The following is a 25,616-nucleotide window of genomic DNA, read 5'->3' as shown; positions in this document are numbered from 1 at the left end:
ACTTCCAAGCCATGCCTGAAGGAATCAACAACCTATTTCTGTAGAAGGGGAATATTTGAATTTCTCATGCCTGCTCTCAGCCTCTGCCAACTGCAACCATTTTAACCATTGATTTCTACTTATTATATTTCAAATGGCAACATTTATGTTAAGGAAATTCTATTGGCTTTAGAGAAAATGGCCTGAGAATGATTTCAGTGTAGGGATGGTGATTTCAGAAATACAGACAGACCAATCAAGCAACATTATGATAAAGTGTTTATTCATTTTTTTAAATATCAAATTTTTACACATCAATTTTGTTGATAAACAGTCCCCCAATATTAAAAAACAAAAATCAAAAAAGAATCAAGTGTGTATTACTTTGGGCAGAACCACATCCCATTTTCTGATGACACAACCACACTTCCCTTCAGTCTGCAAGGACAACTGCAGTATGTTCAGCCCAGAAGAGTAAATGACACAAATGCAACCAGCTTTAGGATTCCTGAGTATTGATTCCCTCAAGTTCCTTAAGTGAGTTTGTAAAACTCTTAAGCTAAAAAGCATCAGTCAAAGAGAAACCCAAACTGCTACACATTTGGATCACAGACTAAGCTACGTCTACACAGTGCAGGAAGAAATCTCTTGAACGCTTCATAAGGGAATGATATACACAAAACCAACCCAATTTCTCAAGCTGACCTCCGAGAGAGGCAGGCAAAAGGCCTCTTGGTTTCTCCTCTTTGAATTCACGTTAGAGTTCTGGGGAGCCGAGTGGCAAGAAGTCCAAGTCTGGTGAAGAAACCTCTAGGATATTCTCCTCCTTTTACTGATAAATAGCATAGTGTTTTAAGGAAAACTTACCATCTGGAAGTTAAGCATCCAACAAGTACACTTAAATATTGCTACTTCGGAGGAAAGGAGACAGCAAGAAAGAGGGAGAGACAAGGACAGAAAGAAAGGAACGTATCTAGGAGGTACAAGGTTAACAGTCCTTGAGACCAAGTGTCTACATAGAACATAATTAGCAACAAGGCAGAGATTGTCACAGTAATACAGCACAGCGCAGCTCTGCTCAGCGGCCCGTAAACATGCCTGTCACCAGGAAATATTTCCTCCTCTTGTCAGACAGATTTGTGCCCAGAGACTTTCAGATGTTATTTCACTGAACATCACTAAACTTACCTAGAGCCTCATTTACAGAAATAGGCATTCAGCAAGAAGCCAAGTAAATTCCTTCAGTATCTTTAAGGAAATTAATACCTCCCAGAAACCAAATGGCAAGGTACACGACCACAGTGGCTTTGGGAAATACCCAGAAACAAGCTCTACAGACCCAGTAGGGTCCCCACAGGCACTGGCATCTTAATGAAGCAGCTTGAATGTTGCTTTATTCTCTACAGATAGACTTTCCATAGTCAAATCATTTTGCTAAACTGATGTGACAGTTAATATATTGTAATATCGATGAATGAGGAGGTTAAGAGAAGGGTGTGAAGAGTGTTACTTTAGCCCGGAATACATTTACTTAGCTCCTTTAGAAATTTAAACAGCTTTTGGCATCACCTTTTTCCCCCATTCTAGCCAAAAAGCTTTAGCAGTCTGCCATCCCCGTTTAAATATGAATATTCCCACTTTGTTGGACAGGTAAGCAGAGAGACCAGCTAAGGGATTGCTAAAAGCTGAGCAAAGGATATGTGCATAAAGCAGAGAGGACACATACACATTAAAACGGAAGACAACTTTTAGACAGCACTCACTATTACATTTTATTTGACCTTAAATGCTCACCACTGCCCAGATTTTCTCTAACATGAATCTCACTCCTGAAAAGCCAAAATTATTCTCTAATTTAGCAGCACATAACCATTCACTCAAAGCAAGGCTCTGTGAAATGAAGAGATTTAGATCACCAGGCTTGGACCAACTTGATATAAAATAATTTTACAAGTATTAATCAACTGGGGGGTCAGGCTTTGTTTCTAGCAGTTCAGAGGAAGTTACCCAGGAAATTCTAGCAGTATCGATAAATGCTTCTTTACAGCTTTGGCAGAAGGGCAGATTTCAAACTATATTTGACAAAGATTAAAACTGAGCATTGAAGCAAGTTGGCTGATGCTCTAAAGCTTTTATAGCATAAATTCTGTATATGCAGTCTAAGTAAACGTGGCCATAAAACTAGAGCCTTTAACCAGTTTGGTGCAAAGCAGCAGTACTTTCTCTAGCTATTAGCAATTGCTTCTAAAAACATAAAAGTGTAAATATGAAAAGGGTATAACATTGAATGGCTAACATCTGATGCTTCAAAGAAGCTGGCAGTAAATGAACCTGCAGGCTAAGGGTGCAAATTCAGCTCTCACGCATCCAGGGGGGCCAACCACCCGCAGCTGGTGCCTTCGATGCACTCACCATCTCTGGTACACGTGTTCCAGAGATGGGCTTGCTCCAAGGACCACCTCACTGAGACCCATGGTGTGAATCGGGAGCAGAAACAGGCTGTTTAGACTGAGGATGCTCTGGATCCGAGAGCTGGGAGTTTCATTCATGTTGCTGCTTTTGATAGTGAACCATATGGAAACGGGACTAATATCGTTATCTTATTTCCTAAAGCTTCTAGGGAGAGATCTGATGACAATGTCTGTACTCCTGTAGCAGTCCAAGCATTACCCTTTACAGATCTGGCTTTCACTGATTTGGGGTGCTCATTGCAAGGAAAGTATCAAAAAGCTTAATCATGGGTAAACTCTTACCACCTGCATGGTAAAGATCATAAAGCTGTAGTCTTGCCTCAGTAACTTATTTTGAACAGAGCCTGAAGTGAATTACTTGATGCTGCTCAGGCAAGGGGGTCCCAAACAGCCAAACGCTGCTTCCAACACATACACAATGACTACTGCTGCCACCACAAGTAGTAGGAAATAAGCTAAATGTGTCTGGGAGCCCCAGGCCTAGCTCCAGAACTTGAGCAAAAGCTCCATTCAGCAGAGGAATGCCTTAAAGCTCTTTAGAATATAAAGGATCTCGTGGCTACCCGAGCATTTAAGAAAAATCTGACAACCACCACTTACTGACATGAGAAACACCTGCAAGTTCACAGATGAAACCAAACTGGTGTTGTCTGTAAAAGCTATCCTGCATAAAAAAAAGCCTAACATACACACAGGCAAACCTGCTAAGCAACAGGGAGAACAAGACACCAGGGACAGGCCTGAGACAATGATAACAAATGAAAGCCATGAACAAAACATGTTTCCAGCCACCGCTGATCCATCACTTCAGGTTTAGCTCAAAGCAGAAAGTTAAAGATGAACTCTTTACACAAAATCCACTTCAGAGATTTGCAAGTGGGATTAAGTAAAAGTTCCTACTTAAAATTTGGTATCATATTTAACCATGCTTTCCTTTCCCTTCCCCAGCCCCAACAGTATTTTGGAGTATTCTGCAGAAAACCAAGAAGTAGCTCACTTGGAGAAGAAAAAATTAAAAAAGCATCTGAAAAGGGCTTCAACACAGCCTCAGTGAGTCCTAATCAGACAGGCTACTACTCACCAAGGACTTCCTGGAAGGCCACGATGGTTATAATGCAGAAGCCATGTCAAGTGCATTTGTTTCATAAACCCTGTTCAGGAGCCCTCACTTTTTAAGAGGTATTAAATTAGTACCCCATCAGCTGCTACAGACTTTCTGCAGTTTGCATTTCCACAGCTGAGAGGCTGATGATCCCCCAAACATCAAGATGAATTAGTGCAAAGCAGATTTCTTCATTCTTCTGATCACACCCCCATGCAGTGCATAGAGAATCCATCTTCCACGGGTAGAAGGGGATTAAGAGCCATAATACATGGTTGGTTTGTTAAACACTTTCATCATTAACATTCTGCCTGCAGCAGTTGAGCTTGTTCTTTTGTAGGGGGGAACATGGTGTGGGCAAGGCTAGAAGAAAAACAACCAAACAACTCCTTTCTCCCTCCCCCCGGTCCCCCCTCCAATTAATATCAGCATATCCTCAAATAAGTTAGTACATCTCTTAATTTTGGTAGCACCAAATTCTATCCCTTCCCTTATTCTCCCTATCCGTTATCCCCACATTGTAAACTTAAACACACTGGCCCAAAAGCATAAAAGGGTTTGGCAAAAGCAGGCATCAGCTTTCCCCACGCACACACGAAAACATGCTTCCAAAACCACCCCACACCCTCCCACTCCTTCTGTGAAGTTTTACACATCTGTGGGCACCTACGTAACCTTTAGTAGCTGCCATAAATGTTTCATCAGCGTCACACACATTTGGTTATAAAGCGTAGGAGAGAGAAAACTGGCAAAACCCACAAAGTACATTTAGAAAAGCGGTGTTTTGCGCCTGCACCATACCAAACTCAGTGTGCACCTCATGTCCTGTAACACCACGTGCTGTGCCTCGCCATTGGCAGCACACACACACACGTTCAACTTATTTCACAATCTGCTTTGCGCTGGACAGGGTGGTGATCTTAATGGCTTCTGCTTTTTTATTCATAACATTGGAGCTTATTCTAAAATTTTACATTTAAATAAAAACATTAATTTTAATCCAGTATGCATAATTAAAAGCTGTCTTGTCCACACAATGCTAGGACGATTTCTTTCTTTTAAAAGGCCAAATCTAACAAGTGAAACTGAAGAGACAAGTTACTTTGGCTGCAAAGAATTAAAAAACCTGGCTCAACATTCTGCTTGTACATTGTAATGTGTAATTTAGATACGTCCTTTAAAGGAAGAGACACCCCAGTCAGCTACCTCCTCCGTAGTTACGTAGGAACAACAATACTCTTGGCGAGCAAAATGAGAAGAGCAAGATCTGCATTTCCATCCGCTTGTTCCAAAGCCTCGAGAGCTTCTCGCATGGTAAAGCCAGCACCAAGGATTCGATCAACATCAGCCGCAGGGAAAGCAGGTGGTGGAGAAGCAGCCAAGGGAAATTCAGTATAGCCAGCAAGTGGGCTCAGCAGTGGTTCCTCACACCCACCCAATGACCACGGACCTTCAGGAGAACTGCTGCTTCTCCCAGGTGCTCCTGTTAATGATGCCCGAACATCTTGTGGTGCATCTTCATCCAAAGCAGTTTCAGAGGAAATAGATGTGTTTTGTTCCAAGGTTGGACTAGTTGGACTCTGATTACATTCTGCCAAAATCTCAGCCTGCTCAGAGCTCTGTTGCTGGTCAGATGTCAGTGCAGAAGTCACTAAAATCAAATCACTCTTACCTGAAAACTCCTGAATCTCTAAAGCAGCTTCTCCAATAGCTGACTCCACGTGACTGATAGACCCAAGGTTGTTTTCTGTGCCAGAATCACAAGGCTGGTTCCCCTCTGCTTTTCTACCTTCAGACCTCCCCTTAACGGAGGAACAACTCAGTTTCTGGCCGTCTGGATGTGAGCCTTTTTGCTCGTCTTCAGAAAAACCCTTCTGCTGTGCTTGCTCTTTGTGAACCATTTCCAGCTGAGAGACTTCGGATGCAAGGAGTTTACATTCTCCTTTACGGCTGATAATCAGGAGTTTGTGAAGCTCTTTCAAGGCTGTTGCTAGAGAGAAACATGGCTCTTCTACAGGTCTTCCTGGATCTGTGTCCTGTTGGTGGATGCTGTGGGGAGAAGAACTGATTTCAGCTGTTTCATTGGACAATTCATTATACTTTGCAGGAATTTCACTGGTGCTTTTGGACTGTGACACATCAGGGGTGATAACTGGATCACTCAAGGAGGTTGCAGACTTCAACGACTCCACCTCCATAGAGGAGGCATCTGAGTTCAGCTCAGATACACTTCCATTCTCAGGCGGCTGCTTCTGCTTGCTTGCTGAGCTGTGCACTTCAGCTACTGACCGCTCAACTACATCTACTTCCATATGCATACAGCTGCAGGAGGCTGACATTTGGATACTCCCTTTCATGCAGGGAAGATCTGCTTTCTCTAGTCCATCTCCTCTCGTTTCTGCAGGAGGATTTGCTGGCTGGTTGGCTGTATGGCCCTCTTCTTCCACAACAGATTTCTCAACCCCACCAACATTGCAAGAAAGCTCTGGGTCAGTTGTGACAATTTGTTTCTCCAGCTGTTCAGGCTTCTCTGATTCTTTGCACGTCTGATGGTCTATGGCAAGCTCATTCTTTTGCTTCTGTTCCTCCTGTTCTGAAGACAGAGATACATCTTCAATTTGCCTGTGCTTAGCAGTGTTAGTCAAACTATTTTCTTCCCTCACTTCCAAAGGAGGTTCCTGACCACAGCCTTGTTCTTTAGCATTACATTCCATTAGACTGTCAGCAAATGTTTCTTTGAGTGTTTTCTGTGAAGGGCAAGCTGGACTGCAACAAGTTACCTCACCTGTCTGGAGAGAAGGCTTGTTATCTGCCAAGGAAGAGTTTTTGGAAAGATGCTGTAATAAGAGAGGATGTTCTTTTTCTGGGGTTATCCGGCATTCAGTTGAAGACTCAAAAGACTTGACGGCTCTAGGATTATTGGGCTCTGCGAGGCTAGATTCGGATGAGCAAATTGAAGCAGGGGCAGAGACAGAACGATCAAGTAATTGATTTGTGGGATTACAGATCTTAGAACTTTGTCCTGAAGACTGGACTGGATTTTGAAACCCATCAGAAGCTGGTAATGAGGGCATTTCCAGTGAGGTAGTTTCTTTGTCACTATTCTCTATACATAAGACAGAAAGAAAGAAGTAGTTAGAACACAGGAGAACCATGATTTTCAAGTATCTATACCTTCAGAATAGAAGCTAAGACAACAGTTTGCATATCAGCTTGAAAATTACTCACCAGAGCACCACTCCATTCATATCATTAGCTATTGCAAGGAGTTGTTACAGACTGTCCTGAATACTCCAAGAATAACCAAGTGCAAATCCAGCAACTACGTTCCAGCTGCAGACACTTCATTACTGGCAGTGAAAGACAAGAAGCCAGTTCTAGGGTGCTCAAAGAGCTCACAATTAGAGGACATTTACATTTCAAAGTGAGCAGATATATCTGCAGTCACTGAGATGATGATGAAATCCCAGCATCCCCTTTAAAAGGGCATTTTTCAAAGGAGAGAGAGATCCAAACTCCTCTTGGTGATACAGAAAGCAGGCTTCAATGGGATATACCTACACAGTAGTTAGAGGGGTGCTTCCCAGATGGCTTGCTCAAGCTGAAAAGAACTTTAGGTTTTCTTTTAGCCATAAGTTTCTCCTTAATCAAGAGCATAAACCAAAGAACCCCATTACTTTCTCATCAGTGCAGCTGCAGTAACAGCAGCAAAGAAAACTTCTAGCAGTACAGAGCAGTTATCTTTATTTTTTTTTTCCCTTCAGCATGTTAAGGCATGTAACAATTAGAAAACAAGATATCCAGAGTTCAGCAAACATCCTCCATATGATTTGTCAGCTTGAATTGAAATTGTGGGTATAAAATTACTTGTCAGTTATTCATTCTTTTTCAACATAATGTTGTTTGCTGTCAAGCTGGAAGGGAACTAGCTGCCAATTGGTTTCTCTAAGAGCAGGCTATGTTGAAGCAATTTTGATATAAGAGAAGTAGGCAGCCTCCTAGGCTTTAAATACAGAACCCCAAAAGACTGAGGAGTCCACAGGCTCCTAAAGTCAAAAGACAGCTGTTTATCACCAAATTCAAACGTTAGTGCTAATGCAAGGTTTTAGAAGTATTACATAATTGCACAACCAACATGCTTGCTTTCATTTCAGACCAGATAATTATGCAGGACAGATCTAACGCAAACACTCTGGAATTACTGACTTCTAACATAACCGGTCAATTTCAATTTGTTAATCTGCACATGCAGCTATTACATGTTGAACTGTATCTGTTTAAGTTAAAACTGTTAAGAGTCCACTATCACCAAATACTTCCCTACCCTTTAAAATCTTTTAAAAATACTTGTGTCAGAGATAAGCCCAAATAACCAGTGACTCGGGGGAGTTCTAATGTAACTGCTGCGTTAACGAGTAGACTGTTTGAGGAAAACAGTACACATACAACAGCACAATGGCATTTCAGCTCACCAAATGTACTTTTATTTTATATTAGGACAGAGTTTTCAGCAGGGACTCATGCTGGTTTGTTTTGTGTAAATGACTTCTCTGAACTGTCAAGGAGCTCATTCATTCTGTTGAGGATGACCACTTGACAGAAGCTCAGGTTGAAGAAACAGAAGTGGTTTACATAAGCACCAAGCATTGCTTGGAGAGCACAGAAAGGAAAATCAGAGTTGTAAGGCTCTCCTTCACATGAACAGGAGGGTCCACCTTTCCTAGTACAGACAACACACAGGTTTGCTGCCTTTGGCCAAGTGAGGTCGAATGTTCTTCCACGCTCTTAAATGGAGGAGCTGGTAATTTCACATCATGTGGGTTTCTCCCCAGTACACTTTAAAGTAAGGACAGTCCTGCTGCAGGTAGTGTGAATGTAGTAGTAAAAGTTTACAAACTGATGGCTATAAATACCTGGTCTGTGGCCCACTCCAGCTGCAGTAAACACACACTACATGCATCAAGGCTTCTGACGTTCTGTTTGGATTAGGAAACAAACACACCAAACTTGCGTTAGCATTCAAAGCACACAACATGCATGGTTATAGTCCTGCGACATTGCAGTTCCCCTCCCAACTGTCCACAAAGACAGCACATGAGCAGCAGGAGCTCCTCAGGTTTGCCAACTTCCAAAAGGAGTTCTGCCTAGGTAATTCATTACGTCGAGTCAAAAATAATTCTGCTGAAAAACAGCTGAAGGGCTGTTCTGTATTGTCTACAATGCAGAGTGGTCCAATGCAATGTGGGTGATACTACACACTTGATAAAATACATGCAGCACAAGGCAGATGTCTAGCACTGTACCAGATTGTTCTCTGTACAGCTGCATTCAGGAGCCACTTTTAGTGAAATGAGGTTTGAGATGGCACAGTTCTCAGACTGTGCTCCCAGTGGCTATTGCCTTGTGATGGATCATGCCATCACAGGCAAGACAAGATAAGCAAACGCTGGCTTGCTGCAAATGGGAAGCATAAAGATCCTAGGGCAGAAATCCCAAAAGGGAATACTCCCTGAGGCACTGAAGAGCAAAGCAAAGAACAGACAGCCAGAAGTCAAACCAGCTCAACTGCTTCCTCCTCCCCATGGAGAATGGACGAAGTACAGATCTCTATTGGTAGCACCACACACTGGCTCTAGGTCTTTTTCACCTCAGGTACCCATTTCTTTTATTCTCTATTAGATAAAAAGGTGCACTAAATACTGGGATACCACACCTCTGATCAATACACTTTGTGCATCTGCTGCTTTATTTTATACCACAGCAATCTTTTCTATTGGTCACACACCTGGTCTTAATGCAGTTACAACTTTGCTATGCTACAGTATTAAAAATCTGAAAGTATCCTGCAGATTTTCAGACTGCTCATCTTTCATAAGGGTGGCTGAGAGGCTCGTGACTCGTGACACAGGATACACGTTCAACCAGAAGGGATCTTTTCCTGTTTCTATGTGGTAGCGTTATGTTCCCTGCTTCCAAGCCAATCCTTTGGAGAGAAAGCAGAACTGATTACAGACCCAGTGAGTCAAAAAACAGAGTCTGATCAGTCAAACATCAGGGAATTGTAGTCATTTAGACAGCAGAAGTACCTGGTATTCTGCCAAGCACTCCTCAGCACCATCCTTCCGAGACTTGCTGTCATCCTTCTCCCAGGATATATACAGGAGCTGAATCCTAACCCCATTAAGGATATTGATCCAGCTAGCACCAGAAATGAACTCTTCTCCACAAAGTGCAACATCAGGGATAAATTCCTCTCTATATTAGGAAACGCCTGAGCTGCATATGTGGAGGCAGCGCCTTATAGCCAGGCTGTCTGGATGAAAAGCTGCATATGGGGTAAGCTACTTCAATATGCTTCCTACTAAGACAATTGTAGTTTCACTATCAGTTCTGTAAATCCTCCATAATCACCAGGTTGTTATGAGGGGTGGTGATAGTGGGGAGGACACTGCATATTGGCAGAAAAGAATGAACGCTCAAAACATAAATGAAGCATTCATGGAGAATCTAGGAGATCACAGTAAAACACGTAAAACAAACCATGACCTCGCTACCATCTCAGCTGCCCTTCCACAGGTGTTGAAACACCAGGAAGTCAGCTGACAGAAAACATGAGGCTCACAAAAGTAGGTTTCCAGGGATTAAATAAAACTCAAGAATAACCCAGGTGCATTCAAAATGAGAACTTTAATGGTCTACAAATGTACAGTGATTTCTGTTGTACTACTCAAGCTGTTACGAAAAATTACAGGCCTTGTGGGAAGCTGGGTTTCCTTGGTGCTGCATTATGTTCTCTCTCTCTCTCTCTCTTCCTCTGCAGTTTACTGTTCTTTCACTTGTTTTTTCTGGTACCAGCTAGCAGCAGTTAATTGTTTTAGAAAAGAGCAAGAGGGTGTAAGTTAATAGTCTGATATCTCAGAATACAGCTAACAAGATGCCTGCAAGTCAGAGACTTGTAAAAGGTCCAAGGCTTGCAGAGAGTCAATCTAAGCAAGACCTACCTTAATTTTGTGCATTAGTATTCTACAAGTATTAAGTGAACATACAAAATAGATTTCCTATTCTCATAAATCTTTTACATTCCTCTAGGGCTCAGTATCAATGGAAAATGGCAAATTGCTGACTAGCTTGAACAAAGCCTCATGGTCTTTAGAACAGTATTGGTATCTAAGTAGCTGCAAGTCATCTTAAGACACTTTTCATTTTAAAGCACTTGCCTAAATTGCTTTAACTATAAAGACTTTAAAGACTCACATTTTTCAGGCCAAGAGGTTTGTTTTTTATTTGATCTCTCTTTCAGCAGAGAACTAAGTCCAGCCAACTATGTCTGCAAAGACTCACCTGAAATGGGGGAAGACTGCAAAAAACACCCTTGTCTTCATCAAGCTCAGAATTTTAACGGAAGAACACATTTACATTGCTACATTCTCTCTTCCAGGTTATGTGAAGAGACTTGAGCCCAAGCCATCAAGTCTGACATTTAAGTACGTCAAAACCTGATGGAGCAAGATCAAATCCTTGTTTTTTCTCTTCACTTGCTACAACTTAAGTTAATGAGCATTCTAATTTGGTTTAGAAAGTCAAACATGCAAACCATTTCTTGACAATACACTGAAGACTGGCCTTCCTCTGGAGGTTTTATATCTGTGAAAACTTTCAGGCATAGAAGAATATTGTTTAGTGGGACTGTTAAGTACAATCCTGTGCTTCCCTTGATTATTTGCAGAAAATACACTGTTTACACTTTGGACAACCAAGCAGCAATTGGGAAGTGTTAAAGAAAAAAATAACAGTGCATTATAATATATATTTATATATATATTTAAAAAATGTTATCAGACTTCAAGTCTAATTAGAAGCATGCTATAATTGAAAAAATAGCAATAAAACCACTGAATAAATCAACTTTATCAGCTTAAACGTGATCCATTATGTGTTCTGCTCGCATACAGAAAGCAGAATCTTAGTGCAATACTTTCTAAGGATAAAAAGTAAAGTAAACTCAAACATCTTCCCACCTGCATTAAAAAGAAAAAAAAAAAAAAAAGCTATCCTTAACGGTTTTGGAAAAGTCCTAAGAAATACACTTTCTGAGCTGCTTATGGCTTCTCATAATAGTTGGCATAAAGAAATGAATCTCTCCTTTTTTTCAAAAGCATATGCTGAAGTTAAGGGAGGAGTTAAATGGAAAACCTGAGTTTCAGACAGTTTGGCTTATAGCTCAGCTTTTAACTATTTTGGCATCTCCATTTAACTAAAATTTGCAGTTACCAATATCTTCCAGAGCCCAGACCATCTTGATTTGTGCAGCTTACAGATTCCAGAGTAACAGGGAACAAAACTAGGAGAGGAGGGGAAAACTCTCTTTGCAGACCATCTTTATGGCTGGTATACATTAGGATGTCAATTCTGCTGCTGCTTTTGAAATTTAGAGCAACAGTAATCTTTAGTAAGAAAAACAGTTTACCTTCCAAGGGCACAAGCACCATTCTAAGGCAAAAATGCTGAAATAGCACACTTTCTAAAAATTGTCATGAACTTACTTTGTCTTGGAAAAGAAACAGGTGGGCATGAGCTACAAGTTAACACTTATTGCTTAGTTATAGCTCCTCAGAGAGGGGCAGCAACCAGGCACAGATGTACTTTGACACTGCACATTTAAGACCCAAATAGTTGCTGAGGCTGGTATTCCTCCTTTCCAAAGATTTGGACTTACTGCTACAGCTCCCCTACTTTTATATACAGTAGCTATTAGGAACAGGATTTGCAGAGGTCAGCACAAGTGACCCAATGTGAGGCTGCTAAAACACAACGTAACTGAGTCATGTCCCTGACTAGGCACAACAACTTGAACCAGGTGAATGGGTGCCAGAGACAATCACTTATCTCCACACCTTCGAAGACCAAGATATCAGAGCTGGTAGAAAGTTGCAAGGAGAGCACAAATTGAACAGCAAGCACCCCCGAATGCCTTCATGTGGACAGATTTTGCTGTACAGAAAGGAAAAGATAGGTGTAATTAGAAGCCACAAGCAAGAACAAAGCCCCTTTCTCTCTACCTTTTACTCACTGATATTGCATTAGATTACATCTCCTAGGAACTGAGAAAAGGGAGAAGGGGCCTTTCAGTGACTGCCAACAGACATCCTGATACACAGCAAGAAAACTATGCAGATTCTTATTTCAGCTGGGCTTGTTATGGTACCTGCTTCCTCTACGGACTTCTGTATTGCTTCTGCTAATTCCTGGTCCGCAATCTCCTCCGGCCGCACATCTTCCCGCCCGGCCCCATAAGCCAGCCTGGCACACTCTGGGAGCTCGCCCTCCGGGAGGAAAGTGGTCTGAGAACCAGTCGTGCCGATCACTAGTACATTCTTCTTGAGATCAATTGAACACTGTGAAAGAGCATCAAGACATCAGGGGCCTGCATAAGAGTAAGCCAGTTTCCGGAGAAAAAGGAGAAACAAGGTTAAACAATCCATTTCAATGGGCACAGCTCTTAGCAACTAAGCAAAGTGGGTCAAGAGCATCAGCTATAAGTAAAGGACCCTACAGGACTTGCTTTGCAATAAATCATTCATTTGGAAAGCTCTGAACATTTCTGATCAGAGCAAAAAACTCTGGAGCAACCAGACATCCTATACATCCATCCACAATGTCTTTGGCATACGTACTACTTTTGTAACTGGCTAAAAAATAATCTATTTTCTCTCCCCAGAAAATCCTAACACATTCACAGGCTTGGCATTTATGTTGTGCTTAGAGCTTCACTTGGAAGAGCCAGTAACTGTTTCAAAACAAGTGTTGATACCTGATGCCTCTTAAGCATATCCAGTCCTAGAAGCATGTCCATGGGCTGCTCTTCAAGGATTGAGAAGGAACATGCCAGGAAATCCCCTTCAATTTGAACCTGAGCTGAAACACAATGGAGAAAAGTTACTGCCTTGCATCCTACAGTGCAACAAATTACCTTCTGCTCTTCCATCCCCTAGGAATGGCTTGTGCAAACGTGCTGGGTAAAACTGAAGCTAGAGCTCTGACATACAGCTTTGGTCACAAGAAGTCCAGCCATGTGCAAGCCCCAGGGACTATTAGGTCTATATTTGTCTGAGGTAATTAATTGTTTTCAAAGCTGATCTGCTCTAGAGCCTTAAGTACTGCTCACCTAAGCCTCCAAGCTACACTGCTAGAGGAGCAGTGTACAGCTCATTAGAGCACAAATCTAAGCAAGAACAGTAAAGAGGATCATTTTTTTTCAGACAATAAGGACAATCCTCACTCATCCAGAAAACCTGCACACAAACACAGCCAGCCTTCTCCTCCTGGAGGAGTATGAAGCACTCCACCATACTGGAGCCCTTCCTGAGCAACTCACACAGGCCAACAGCCACACCCCAAACAGGAGACACCCTGCTCCTTCACATCAACCCTGCTTTTGCACCCAGAGTGAATGGTTTCTCTACATCTGCAGGAGCTGAAGACTCTCTCACCTAAAAGAGAGGTAATTCCATTACAAAAGGATTAAGTGAGACAGAAACCAGATTATTGTGCTCAAGTCAAATGAACGTACTGCAGATGCACTTTTATTTTACTCCATAGGAGTTTCTAACAAATACAGCATTAAATCAGGTGCTCTTTGGTGCCAAGATTGCAGGGAATACAGTCAAACTGCTGCTAAAGCTGTCCTAAGAAGAATGCCAGTACTTACCTAAGTGCACTCTGCCAATTATTTTCTGTGTGCCTACACCTTTAGCAATGCCAGCCCACCGCCGATCTACCAGCCTCATTATGTTGCACCTTTCAGCACAAGCTTGGCTCATGATGGTCATCTGGGCACCTACCAGCAACACAATTCATGTTAAGTCTTGACAGGGCATTGCAAAATAAAAGAAACTCCTGAAAGGGCTTAAGATCTTATACTCAGCAGCAGGGAAAACACACTGCTTGCATCAGGCAACTGCATTATGGCATAAAAAAGCTTTTTATGAAGCACAGTGCTTTGAATTTACTGTGTCTACACACAGAGATCAGCATGGACAGTAAAGTATGTGCCACGGTAGAACTGGAACAGCCCCAACTACTTTCCCTTTAAAGCTATGGGTGGGAAGTACAGCGTTAAGGCAGGCAAAGTTTTCCTTTCTGTAAACTGAGATAAGATACACACGTGTCAGTGACCTTTTTTGGCATCGCAGCCATCAGACACCAGAAATTCTCACAGGAGCCTTGATCCGGGGTGTTCAAGCACTCATTTGTGCTGCTTCACAAACCGTCTCCACAATTTACTCTGCTTGCCTTAGAGCTCAAACTGTTCTCAAATTTTAATTAGGTGCTTTAAAATCTTGTAATACAGTTCTTTATAATGGAAAAGGAATACTCTGGGCAAAAATTCTGGAGTGTGTACTCTCTCTCTTGGTGAGGGAAAGAGATCCTGGGGAAAGATGAAAATAGCAGCAATTCACCTGAGTCAACAAAGGCTTTCACTGGATGTCCATTGACTTTACAGTTAATATAAAGCATCACCACCTGACCAAAACTCTCAGGGGCCTCTTCCATCGCTATCGTCATATTTTCTTCAATGTTTTGTTGCCTGAATTTAGTGGAGAAGAGAGAAAAATCAGACGTTCCATCAGCAAAACCTTATAAACATCCTTCCAGTTTACAAATGTAATCCCACCTGCTGCAGTTTGCATCAGCTACAAACAGCATTTTTAAACCACAACAAATACTGCTTCATTAGCTAAACATAGCCTTCTTAGCAGAGGGATTGCTAGTAATGCTCTTGGCTTAATCCAGAGATATCAAATTGCTTCCCCACAGCCAGGAGGGCTGCTCCCTCCAGCACCTTGTGTAGCTCACACGACAGCATTGGAGACGCCTGCACCTGACAACCTTGTGTCGGCAACAAAAACCTGTCACCACAGAGTTAACCTGGAGGACTTATAAGCAAAAAACCTGCATATTTATTAGTCACTCTGAAGAGGCAAACACTGAGGGCATATGATGAAGATGTTGCCAGTAGCTACAACACCGGAATCCCACACAGCAGCTGAACATTAAAATCCTCCAACGTTTCCCTGCTATCTTGCCTTTTCCAGGCATAGCAAGGAGAGGAGATAAGCGAAACTGCAGTGAGAACACCACTGTAAGCACAAGCCCTCGCTGCAAATTCAAGCTTACAGAAAAAACACTTATCAAAAAGCTCATCATGGCCCCTACAGTAATCTTCAAAGTGATGGGTATCTGCAGTGACTGCATCTGAAATAACCTTATCTGCTTCCAACTTTGATGCCACCTCACTTCTCCTCAGCAGGAGGACTGGAAAAGCAAACTCCTCTCATCCATTTTCTGTAGCCTTCCCACAACAGGATGGGTAGATGCGGTTTCTTGGTGGAGCAGGGAAAGAGCTAACAGCAGGTAACAGTGACCTGGCTCACCTGGGAGCACCCTGCTACCCTGCCCTGGCTTCATATACCTGTGAAACAAAGAGCTGCATGTTGTACTGTCTTTTGCTACTCAATCTTAAATCAGTTATGCAGTGATCTGAAACTTCTGTTTTCTCTGTGCTTGATGCTCTGTCCACCTAAGATACACTTGAAGGACAGAGATTTGTGTCAAAAAAGTGTGATGCTTGCATGAGCTCCCAATCAATCTAAGGCAGAGGATACCTGATTAAGCAAGGAGTTCAAGTAACCAGAGAAACTAAATGGGCTGTGAAATTTGGGGACTGCTAGATGTCCAAACTGTTACCTAATAGCTGTACAACCTCAGGCACATCACCTTTATCTGTCCCAATTCTCCCTCGTCTATGGAGCAAGAAATGTGTTCCTGTGCCTGCTAGCAATGTTTTATCTATAAATTTATGCAATTTATGCATTACATTTTTCTGCATCGCTATGCTAAGCCTTTATCCGGTACCAACACTTTGTCAGTTATAACGCAAGAATGACTTATTGCAAATTAATTCTGGTTATGATAAACTATGAGCCTGCATCAGAAAGACATTTCTTTACTGGGGACAAAATCATCAGCCATGTTCCAAATCCAGGAATTATCACCCAATTTAAGCAATCAAGTCTCAGCCCAGTGCAAGTACATTTGGAAGACAGAAACAGAGCAAAGGCTAATGAGCAGAACATATTTCTATGGAAGATCTCTTCTGACAACAGTGAAATGCAGAGTCTGGAATTAGCCAGAAATACAAAACAATTAGCAGTATGCAAAACCAAATCTCGAAGGCAGCTGGGAAGCGACACCCAATTCTGTGCACAGCTCTGCTCAGACACTGGCACAGGCTCTGTTCTCAGGTTCAAGACATGCCCTGAATAGCACCTCTCAAGGACTTGGCTCAGTGCTTTTCACAAGCGCTCTTTACTGGTTTCACAGTGGCCCAGCCTTGAGACATCACGCACATGGACAGCGGTGCTGCCACCATTGTCTGTGCTCAGCTGGATACCTCTAAAGGACAGGATGCACCCGTGCATCCTGATTCCCAACCTTCTCACTTGCAAAGGTGGCTCAGAGTGCTACCCTGCGAGCAGATTTCTGTCTTAAGGCAGGATCTGCTCTCTAAACACACTCCTTGTGTCCTCCAAGGAAAAAGCACCAGGTTGGAAGGAAGCACCCTGTGGAAAAAAAGTGCCACAAAGACCTCTGAACCGAAGCATGCAGGTGGCTTTGGTTTGCTACCTGATGTCTTCTTCTATCTTGGCCTGTGCCTCAAGATCGAAAGGGTCAGCTGAATAGAGTCGGATCCTCTCCTGCTCCCGCCGGGCTCGGTCCTGCTGTTGTTCCAGCAACACCCTGGTGAATTTCTCTGCAGTAACAAGGAGAGACAGAAATGCTTTTTACTGGAAATTACTCTTTACAAATCCAGTTCTGGCACAGCAAGCACCTCTTTTTATGCCAGCACACACTCAGGGATAGAATCAGCAGCACAAGCACAACAAGCTTCATCTGGAGGCACTGTAGATGAACCTCAAAAGGATTGATTGGTGGCAAACTTGGGAATCTGCTGAAATGAAAAACAACTTGACAGAGTTATTTCTCCTACCCAAACACATCGAGACACAGTCAAACTCAACTTCCCTCTCCATATCCTTTTTGTGAAAGAAAAATGGAAGAAAAAAACTCCTGAGACAACAATACTTGAAATTGAGAGCTGCCATTAAAATGGCAATTCTTTGTTCTATTGCAGCAAGAGTTGCCTACAGCATACTCCAAAAAATCTGGAAAAAACAGCAGCTAAATTACACCTGGAACAGAACTCAGGAATAGAAAACCTGCACTCAAGCTTCTCATTTGAATTGTGCACGTGTATTTTGAAAAAACTTCAGACAGAGACAGGAGTGAGATTGCAATAAGATGGCCCACCTACAAGAACAGCTTGCAAAAACTATCACAATTTACACTATTTACAGAATAGTTGTCTGTAGATTCACCAAAAAGCAACCCAAAATTCTAAGGCATAAAAAAATAACAAAACTTACTTTAAACCCAAGCAACACAGGCTAAGACACAGACATTATAATCCCTAAAGCAGAATGTCTATTGCTGTAATCAAGAGGTGCTACGAGGGACACTTGCTTCAGGAAGTTTAACTGCATGTTTTTTAGTTCCCCACTGTTTGGATAGCCTCTGGCTATTTTTTACTGTTTGGATCTGATCACATACATTCCCAAACAGACCTGGCAATAAATTAAGTTCTGTAAACACAGAAGGCCATGGTTTTGCTTCAAGAAACGCAGTTCCCATACAGAAGATCTGTGGCTCAAAGAGAGTTACATGCCCAGGAAAGCACTGGGCGTTTTTGTGTGTTTGTTTTGTTTTTAATTAGGCTTCTGTATAGCAGGTGTCCTCTAACATGCCTGCGATGCATCCAGCACAGTCACACGGCACGTATCTGTGCATGTATCTGGACATCAGTCAGAGCTGAACTGGACTCATGCCCAAACACTGACAGCAGCATTACGAAGTGGTGAGAGTACAACCAGATCAAGCCACTTCCTTCTGACATCCCACTGCAGCGCTTTGGGACTAAAAGTGCACACCTGAATCAAAGCTTATGTGCATACCAGACAGAACAGATTGGCTGATTAGCCAGTTCTGGGTGCCTGGCTTAGCCCCTTGTGGCCTGTGCCAGCAGCAGCACATTCTTCTCAAGGTGATAGGAAGAACTTCTCTTCTGCACTACAGACACAACGCTCAAAAGAGGCAGGAAAAAGATTGAGAGCACAACAGATGTCTATTTAACTACAAGAGTATGAGCTGACGTCAGAATTAGAAAATGCAGTAAGCCAACAACATCCATGTGAGTTCCCTTCCAGTGTTCTTTGAGAGATAAATCACTCGGATGTAACCTTGAAAAGGAAGACGTCTCCTGCTAGATGGTACATCATTCATTTCCTGAAGCTCGACAGGATTTATTTCCTAACTAGGTGCTTGCAGAGGTTTAGAAGCATGTCTTTTAATGTCCCAAACACCACTCTTCATAACAAAAGAGGACTAGAGTTCAAAGCTTCCATCAGATCAAGAATGAGAAACCAAGATCAGCTACCCATCAGCAGAGAAAATGAGGGACACCATACTAGGATTCAACTGTGCCACGAGAAGTGCCCAGAATACATGAGCACTTTCAAGATTAAGAGGAACGTAAACATTTACATCTGTCTGTTGGAAAAGGTCCCTAAAGACACCATTTACTTGTTCTCTTTCTGCTCTCTGATGTCCACTTCTATAGCAGCTAATCACTACGGGGAGAGATGGTCTTACAGTGTACTGCTCCCAGCTGAGGTCTTAGTGGGCTCTGGAGTGCAGCAAATGCAACACCATTACTGGAAGCTGCATTCGGAGAGTCTTAGCATAACAATCAGGAGCTGAGCCACTTGTGTTCACAGAAGCTCAACATAGCCACGCACCTGATATTTCAAAGTAGGGGACAGAAACTATTCAAAAAGCCAAGCAGGAGAAATATGCCCACCTTGTTAGAAATAGCCTCGTTAGAAAAAGAGGAACTTCAGTACTCCCAGCTGGCACCTTTTATCCGCAGCATCAATAAGCTGGCAGTGAGCATCCCAACTAGTTAAAAACCTGTGGCTGCCTTTTATAAGAGCTGAGCTCAAACAGACTCAAAACTGCCTCACACAGATAAAAACCCAACTTACCGAGGTCTCCACTGAGCAGTGCCTCCGCCAGGGGCGGATTGCGCTCCTTCAGCAGGGACAGCTCGTGGGGATTTGCAAGCAGCATCTCCCGTAGCAATGCGGGATTTTCCAAACCCTGAGGGAACGAAGATGCATCGGAAGGCGACGGACGCAGACGCTGTGCTGGTGGCTGACGCTGCTGCGTGGATGTCCCGGGAACCGCAATGCTGCTGAAGTCTATCCTCGGCAGACCTTGAGGGAAAAGAGGTCAAATGCATCAGCACTTCCTATTTACAGTTCTGCTCCAAAAACAAAGTGGAAAAAACGTGGAAAGATGTTGGTCTTCATGCTACAATATTAGACCAGATTCTTTGAACAGCAATTCATGTCAGAAACACTGCCACATCCCCAGGTTACTGGGTTAGGAATGCTAGTATGTATTTATGTAACTGCTCTATTCTTCTACCTCGTATGTTTTTTATCCCTAGAATTGCACTTTTTGAATCACAGACTAGTTATTTCCAGCTTCACAAATGTGAATGCCACACAGAGGGATTACAAGGCTAAACCCTGATGTCTCTAAGGCACTTCTGAATCTCTCAGATTAAAAAAAAAAAAAAAAGTAGAGAAAAAAAGAGCAACATTTCTGCAGAGCTGCATTGCAGGTACCAACCCTCCCGTTAAGGCAGGAGGACGAGATCCTCAGCCAGTGCTCCCAAGCCCTTCTCAGCCAGCAATCCTTCTTTTCCAGTCATACTTTTAAGATGTGGATTTGCTAGGACTCACTGCAGAAGGCAGAACAGAGACAGGACCAGGTCTCCATTCACATTATTTGAGGAGCCTCTTGCACATGTGCACGACTGCATAACTTGGTTTGTTAAGATGCAGCTTCTCTGGGTATTTGTCACAATTCAGGGCACACATCTCAAGAGCCTCTTAATGTGTCTGAGCCACTCCGTGCGCATGCTTATTACACCACTCCACAGAACGGGAAGGGAACAGGCAGTCCTATGAAAATTCATATACCTTTATGCAATCTGCTATTCTGAATTTTCTTTGTTTTTCCATCCTTTCCCGCTTTCTTTTCACTTGCTTAGAATAAAAATAATTAAATAACAAGCCCTTTAGCTAATTTTGAAAGTCCCCCACCTCAGTTGTCTAAGCAGTTTGTCTAGCGAGGTGTTCTTCAGATGCTCGGAGGAAACATTACCACCGCCTTTCTCACCTGGGAAACGGATTGAAGGCCGTGGCTCTACGGTCTCTTTCTGTCGCAAAATCACCACATCCCCGTCTTTCAAGCCATAGGAGGCCAAAGATCTGTTGTTGTCAGTTAGAGGCCTCTCCGCATAGACTATCTGTTCATGGAGAGAACGTAAGGAAAAACAAGTTGCATGACAAAACAGAGCAGAATCTTGCTTTTAATGTATTTGTATTTTAGGAAAAGGTTCCAGCAGCTCCTCTGGGCCCACCTCAAGCTTCAGAACAGAAGGCGTGCAATTCTCACCACAGGCACAGACAAGTCCTGCCAAAGCACCTCGGCCTCAGGCACAGAAAGACCTCAACAAGTAAGTGGTTGGACAGGTACCCAGAGTTGGTCTCACCGAAACCCAACAACCATTTCTCAAAAGCCAGCATCTCGGAGAAGGGCTGGTTTCTCTTAATTAGAGGCCAAAATCTTTAAAGGAAAGAACGCCTTGCGTCAGACCTGTTTACCACACGTTCCCCAAATCAAATCTCTATTACCCAAGTCACGGCTGCTTTCTGTAGTGATATCTGCCCCCAGGTCAGCACCTCTTGGCCAAGGCCTCAATTGTGCAGGCAGCATCCATCAGGAGGGAGACCGGACCAGACTGTCTACCGATCAGTGATCTCTACCTTTACCCACAACATGGTTCCCAGAATAACCAGTTTTACAGGGAACTCAGTGATTAGCTCAGAGATTTCTGCTTTACTTCAGTGATGTAACTCCATCCAGACACAAAGATTTAGCACCCAAACATACCAGTCCTGAATCTGCAATCAGTCTGTGGCAAGGAATTATTTTCTTTTGACTATAAAACACAGTCACATAATTTCCTATTATCATAATGTAACTTAACAAGAGGTCCACAAGGTTAAATATAAAAACATATTGAGATAAAAAAAATGAATAATCACCATGGAAACATTTCAATTAACATTAGACTCTGTAATACCTACAGATGTCCTCAATTACTCCTGTGCTCCCCTTGAAATTTCAACAGGCAGTAACTGCAGATGAATACCATCAGAGGAGTTACTGACTTCACCAAGCACAGGAACCAGGATGTTCTGCTTCCACAAAACTGTTGCCATTTAGTTAAAACACAACCCACAAAAGTAAAGATGTGCTTTAAAGGAACGAAAGTTCCTGCTTAAGACATGTCTCTGGCATCCTAGACACAGTGTCTGTTTGGCATTAAGGCTTCTGTGCCTTCATCAAAGCACAATGAGACGAGGCAGATCAGCTCAACAGCCTCCTACCCCTGGCAGACGTCCAAAGGAAGAAGTGCTGGAGAACTCAGCCTAACCCTGTTGGGCATACGATCCAATTTGACATTTGCCACGTAATTTAGCAAGACCGTCTCCCTGGTCTGGAAGAGGCTGGTTCAGGAACAACAGGTCTGCCGCAGGTTGGGACTGGCAGAGCCGCGTGGGAGACGCTTTCACAGTACTCGCCTGGACGGGCTGCGACGCTGCCTGATGCTATCGCAAGCAGCAGAAGCACGCTGAAGATCCAAAAAGACAATTAGTGCGCGTCTTCCTCGAAGTGTGGAAGACGCTGCACACTTTGGCTGCTTTACTTCATCGGCTCAGAAGTATTACGCAGAATCCTAACTCCTGCTCCCTGATCGCAGAGATCCATTGTAAGAGGTGGCATCAAAGTAAGAAAGACAGAGGAAGTAAAAGTAATAGCCACGTATGACATAGCAATCAGAACAACCAGGATTTGAGAAATACGCGCAATTAGGAACAAAGATGATATTTCTATCTTCTCATTCACTACACACTTCACAAAATCCATGGCATTGCACTCAACTGGCTTCTGGGTCCCTTTCAAAGCAAACATGGATCCATTTGCAGGCTATATTAAGGCATTCAGTCACTGCTCTGGTGGTTTGCAAGATGTTGCCAGCATTATTAAGGTTAGCTTGTGATGGGAGGAGTCCCAGTGCATCCTCTCACATTACCACGCACACCCTGCCCGACCTGATTCGGCAACGCTGCTGTCCGCAGAGAAAGCAAGCTTGTAATAAATCCCAGCTGCACGCGCAAATCTTAAATGACAGTTTCTCTGTGCAGACGGCCTGGAAGACACGAGCTAATCAGTTTAAGTGAGGTTTTACCTCTGTCATCTTGCTTCATGGGCTGGATTTATGAGCATTCAGCCTTCACACCTCAGACAATGAATTAAGTGCCCAGCACTCGCTCCATATCCATTAGCAGCACAGCTTAATGTGCTTTTGACCCATTCCACTTTGCTGTGGAATTAAACTGATTTAATTTTGCTGTACTTTAGATTACCTGCTTTGCAGAACATTTCAGAAAGCAAGCTTGTAAGCTGGCCAAGGCACCAGACGCGAGCCCTTCTGGAGGTAACCTGGGTAGGGAAGCAGGCACCAACATCACGCACTGGCCGGATTCTGCACAGTGGTGTTGGGTAGAATGTCTCTGTGGAGCAACCAACCCCACTCAAGTAATCAGCTGTCATTAAAACAAAATCCGTACAGCAAAAACGTTGCTCTTTCAAACAAGAAACCCACAAAGACTATAAATCCTACCCAATATATACATAGTCCCACAGGTTTATGCAGGAGAGCTACACCCACCTCCCTCTCAGCCTCTGCTGTTGGGACACCCTGAGGGCCCCGGCCACCCACTTCAATTCCTCTCTGCCTCCTCTCACCTGCCCCACATCTCAAGTCCGCAGGTTGGGATGGCTGAGGACTTCTACGAGGCTGACAGCAAAGCAACCACCACGGGCGACTCAGTGCACCACCATGCCTCGGACCACTGGCTAGACACCCCCAGCAACCATAAATCAAACCCAGCACAGAACCCCTGTCCAGTTTTTAATTGTGTTTTGGCTCTGAGCCATCTATAGCTTGCAATGTGTGATTCCTGGAGAAACACTCTCTATAAATCCTGAGAAAGACCCAAGGTTGAGCGCTGTGATCCCAGCCGTCACAGCCTGCTCCGTGCCATGCCTCGGGACGTGTCCCCCAGCCCGGCAGCCTCAGCTGGAACTGCACAGCAGTGGCAGCTGAGGTCAGGGAACACACAGCACGTAAAGGGAAGGAGATGAAGGAAATAACACCGCTGCCAGAAGAATGCCGACAGCCTTCCTCTACTTCTCCAGAAAAGACGCCTCCACGTCACGAGAAGGAAACCACAGTGAGCTGAATTATTTCCCTTCTGCTGTCCCTGCTGCAACTCCTCTTATCAGCACAGCCCACCAGTCGCCGTGCCCGCTATCTCCCGGCACCCTCCGATCCGCCACAACACCAGCCAAGTGCTTCAGCGCTCACCTCCGCCCCAGAATTAATTTTGCAGGAGATCACAGAACAGGACTCGGTTAACCCTCTGTGGTCTGCTCCACCCTGCGCGGTCCTTACATCTCCCCTTTGTGCCGGGAAGCCAACGGCATACCCACAAAGCGACGCGTGCTGTGGGTAAGGAAGAGCTGTAGCCAGACCCACACTGTTACCTTCTTGTGGGGGGTGGTTTGGGCACTCAAAATCTTTCTGCACAACAAGCTACTTCACCCATAAGTTGTAGTCTCACAACTTACTTCCTACCGAAGGTCCAAAGAACGCTAAACAAACACCGGGCAGAAAGGGTAGATAAAGGAACAATAAACATACGCTTAGAAAATGCTAAGAAAGGAAAGATGATAACGCACACACAGAAGTCAGTTGGGCAGAACGAGAGCAAAGGTGCTACAAAAAAGCACGGGGTTGATCCATGTAACGTACAGTCTGTGTAATGGGAAATCTGCAGCAATTTAATCACAGCAGAGCACAGGCTCTAAGCAAAAACTCCCAGCAAAAGTAAGCACAGAAGCACGGGAAGGACGCGACCCCTCATTATCCCAAAACAGAGGTAGAGCCGGCAGCCCACCGTGATGCAAGAGAGCCCCAAAACCGTGAGCTGGCCGGTAGGGAGGCAGGAGCCTCTCTGCCCTCAGCACTCGCTCTCCTTCCACCAAAGCTTCTCCCCTCTACAACCCCCCCACGGCCCCGATTCTCTGCCCCTGCCTTGCAGCCAGCCCCGCGCTGCCCGGCACAAGCCGCCGCCCGCAGCCGGGCCCGGGCCGCGAGGGCTCCGCTGGGGGCTGCCCGCACCGCCTCGGAGCCGGGGGGGGCCCCGCGCCTCCCGCCCGCTCCCGGAGCCCCGGGGCCCGCTCCCAACCCCCCCCCCACACACACACCGGGACACAGCCGCGGCCGGGCCGGGCCCGGAGCCCACCCCCCCCCAGGGGCCTCCCTCACGGCCGGGCCCTGACCTGGCTCTCCGCCGCCGGGATGCCGGACTCGAGCTCGCAGAGCGCGCGGAAGTTCTGCAGCTCGAAGTCGGCGTCCACCTGCAGCGAGAAGGTCAGCTCGCTGCGGTCGCGGCGCAGGCAGAACACGGTGAGCAGCATGGCCGCCCCCGGCCGCCCCCCGCCGCCGCCGCCAAGCGCCGCCGCCCGCCACCAAGCGCCGCCGTCGCAAAGCGCCGCCCGCCGCTCGCCCCGCCCCAGCGGCGGGGGGCGGGGCCTCGAGAGAGGGGGGCGGAGCCTAGGGGAGGGGGCGGGGCCGCCCCGGTGCTGGGGGGGCACCCCCCGAGGTCTCTGCCCATTCATTCTGGGGGAAACGAGGGCAGGAGGCAGCTACCGCACAGCCCAGAGTGAGGGGGGCAAACGCA

The 25,616-nt window shown here is 44.6% G+C and overlaps 1 protein-coding gene across 5 annotated transcripts; it reads right to left on the bottom strand.

The window, feature by feature from the left end:
- Positions 1-241: 241 nt before the first annotated feature.
- On the bottom strand, positions 242-25,388 carry DDI2 (DNA damage inducible 1 homolog 2). 5 transcript variants are annotated; one of them, XM_084494751.1, is made up of 10 exons: positions 25,216-25,388; positions 20,917-21,046; positions 19,713-19,943; positions 17,239-17,365; positions 15,012-15,139; positions 14,261-14,389; positions 13,364-13,467; positions 12,758-12,947; positions 8,466-8,528; positions 242-6,658 (listed from the first exon to the last, which is right to left on the bottom strand). In XM_084494751.1, the coding sequence occupies exons 1-9, from the start codon at positions 25,351-25,353 to the stop codon at positions 8,512-8,514; spliced, it is 1,194 nt and encodes a 397-aa protein (XP_084350877.1). In that variant the 5' UTR covers positions 25,354-25,388; the 3' UTR covers positions 242-6,658; positions 8,466-8,511. The 5 variants fall into 5 exon arrangements, with proteins under 5 accessions (XP_084350877.1, XP_084350873.1, XP_084350875.1 ...); XM_084494749.1 differs by lacking the exon at positions 242-6,658 and adding an exon at positions 12,447-12,543 and having other exon boundaries at positions 8,467-11,570; XM_084494750.1 differs by lacking the exon at positions 242-6,658 and adding an exon at positions 12,447-12,543 and having other exon boundaries at positions 8,467-10,407.
- Positions 25,389-25,616: the final 228 nt, after the last annotated feature.

Source organism: Aythya ferina, assembly GCF_964211825.1.
Source record: "Aythya ferina genome assembly, chromosome: 21".
In the NCBI taxonomy this organism is placed as follows: Eukaryota; Metazoa; Chordata; class Aves; order Anseriformes; family Anatidae; genus Aythya; species Aythya ferina.
Note: the sequence above shows the minus strand (reverse complement) of the source record. Positions and strands in the feature narration are given on the sequence as shown.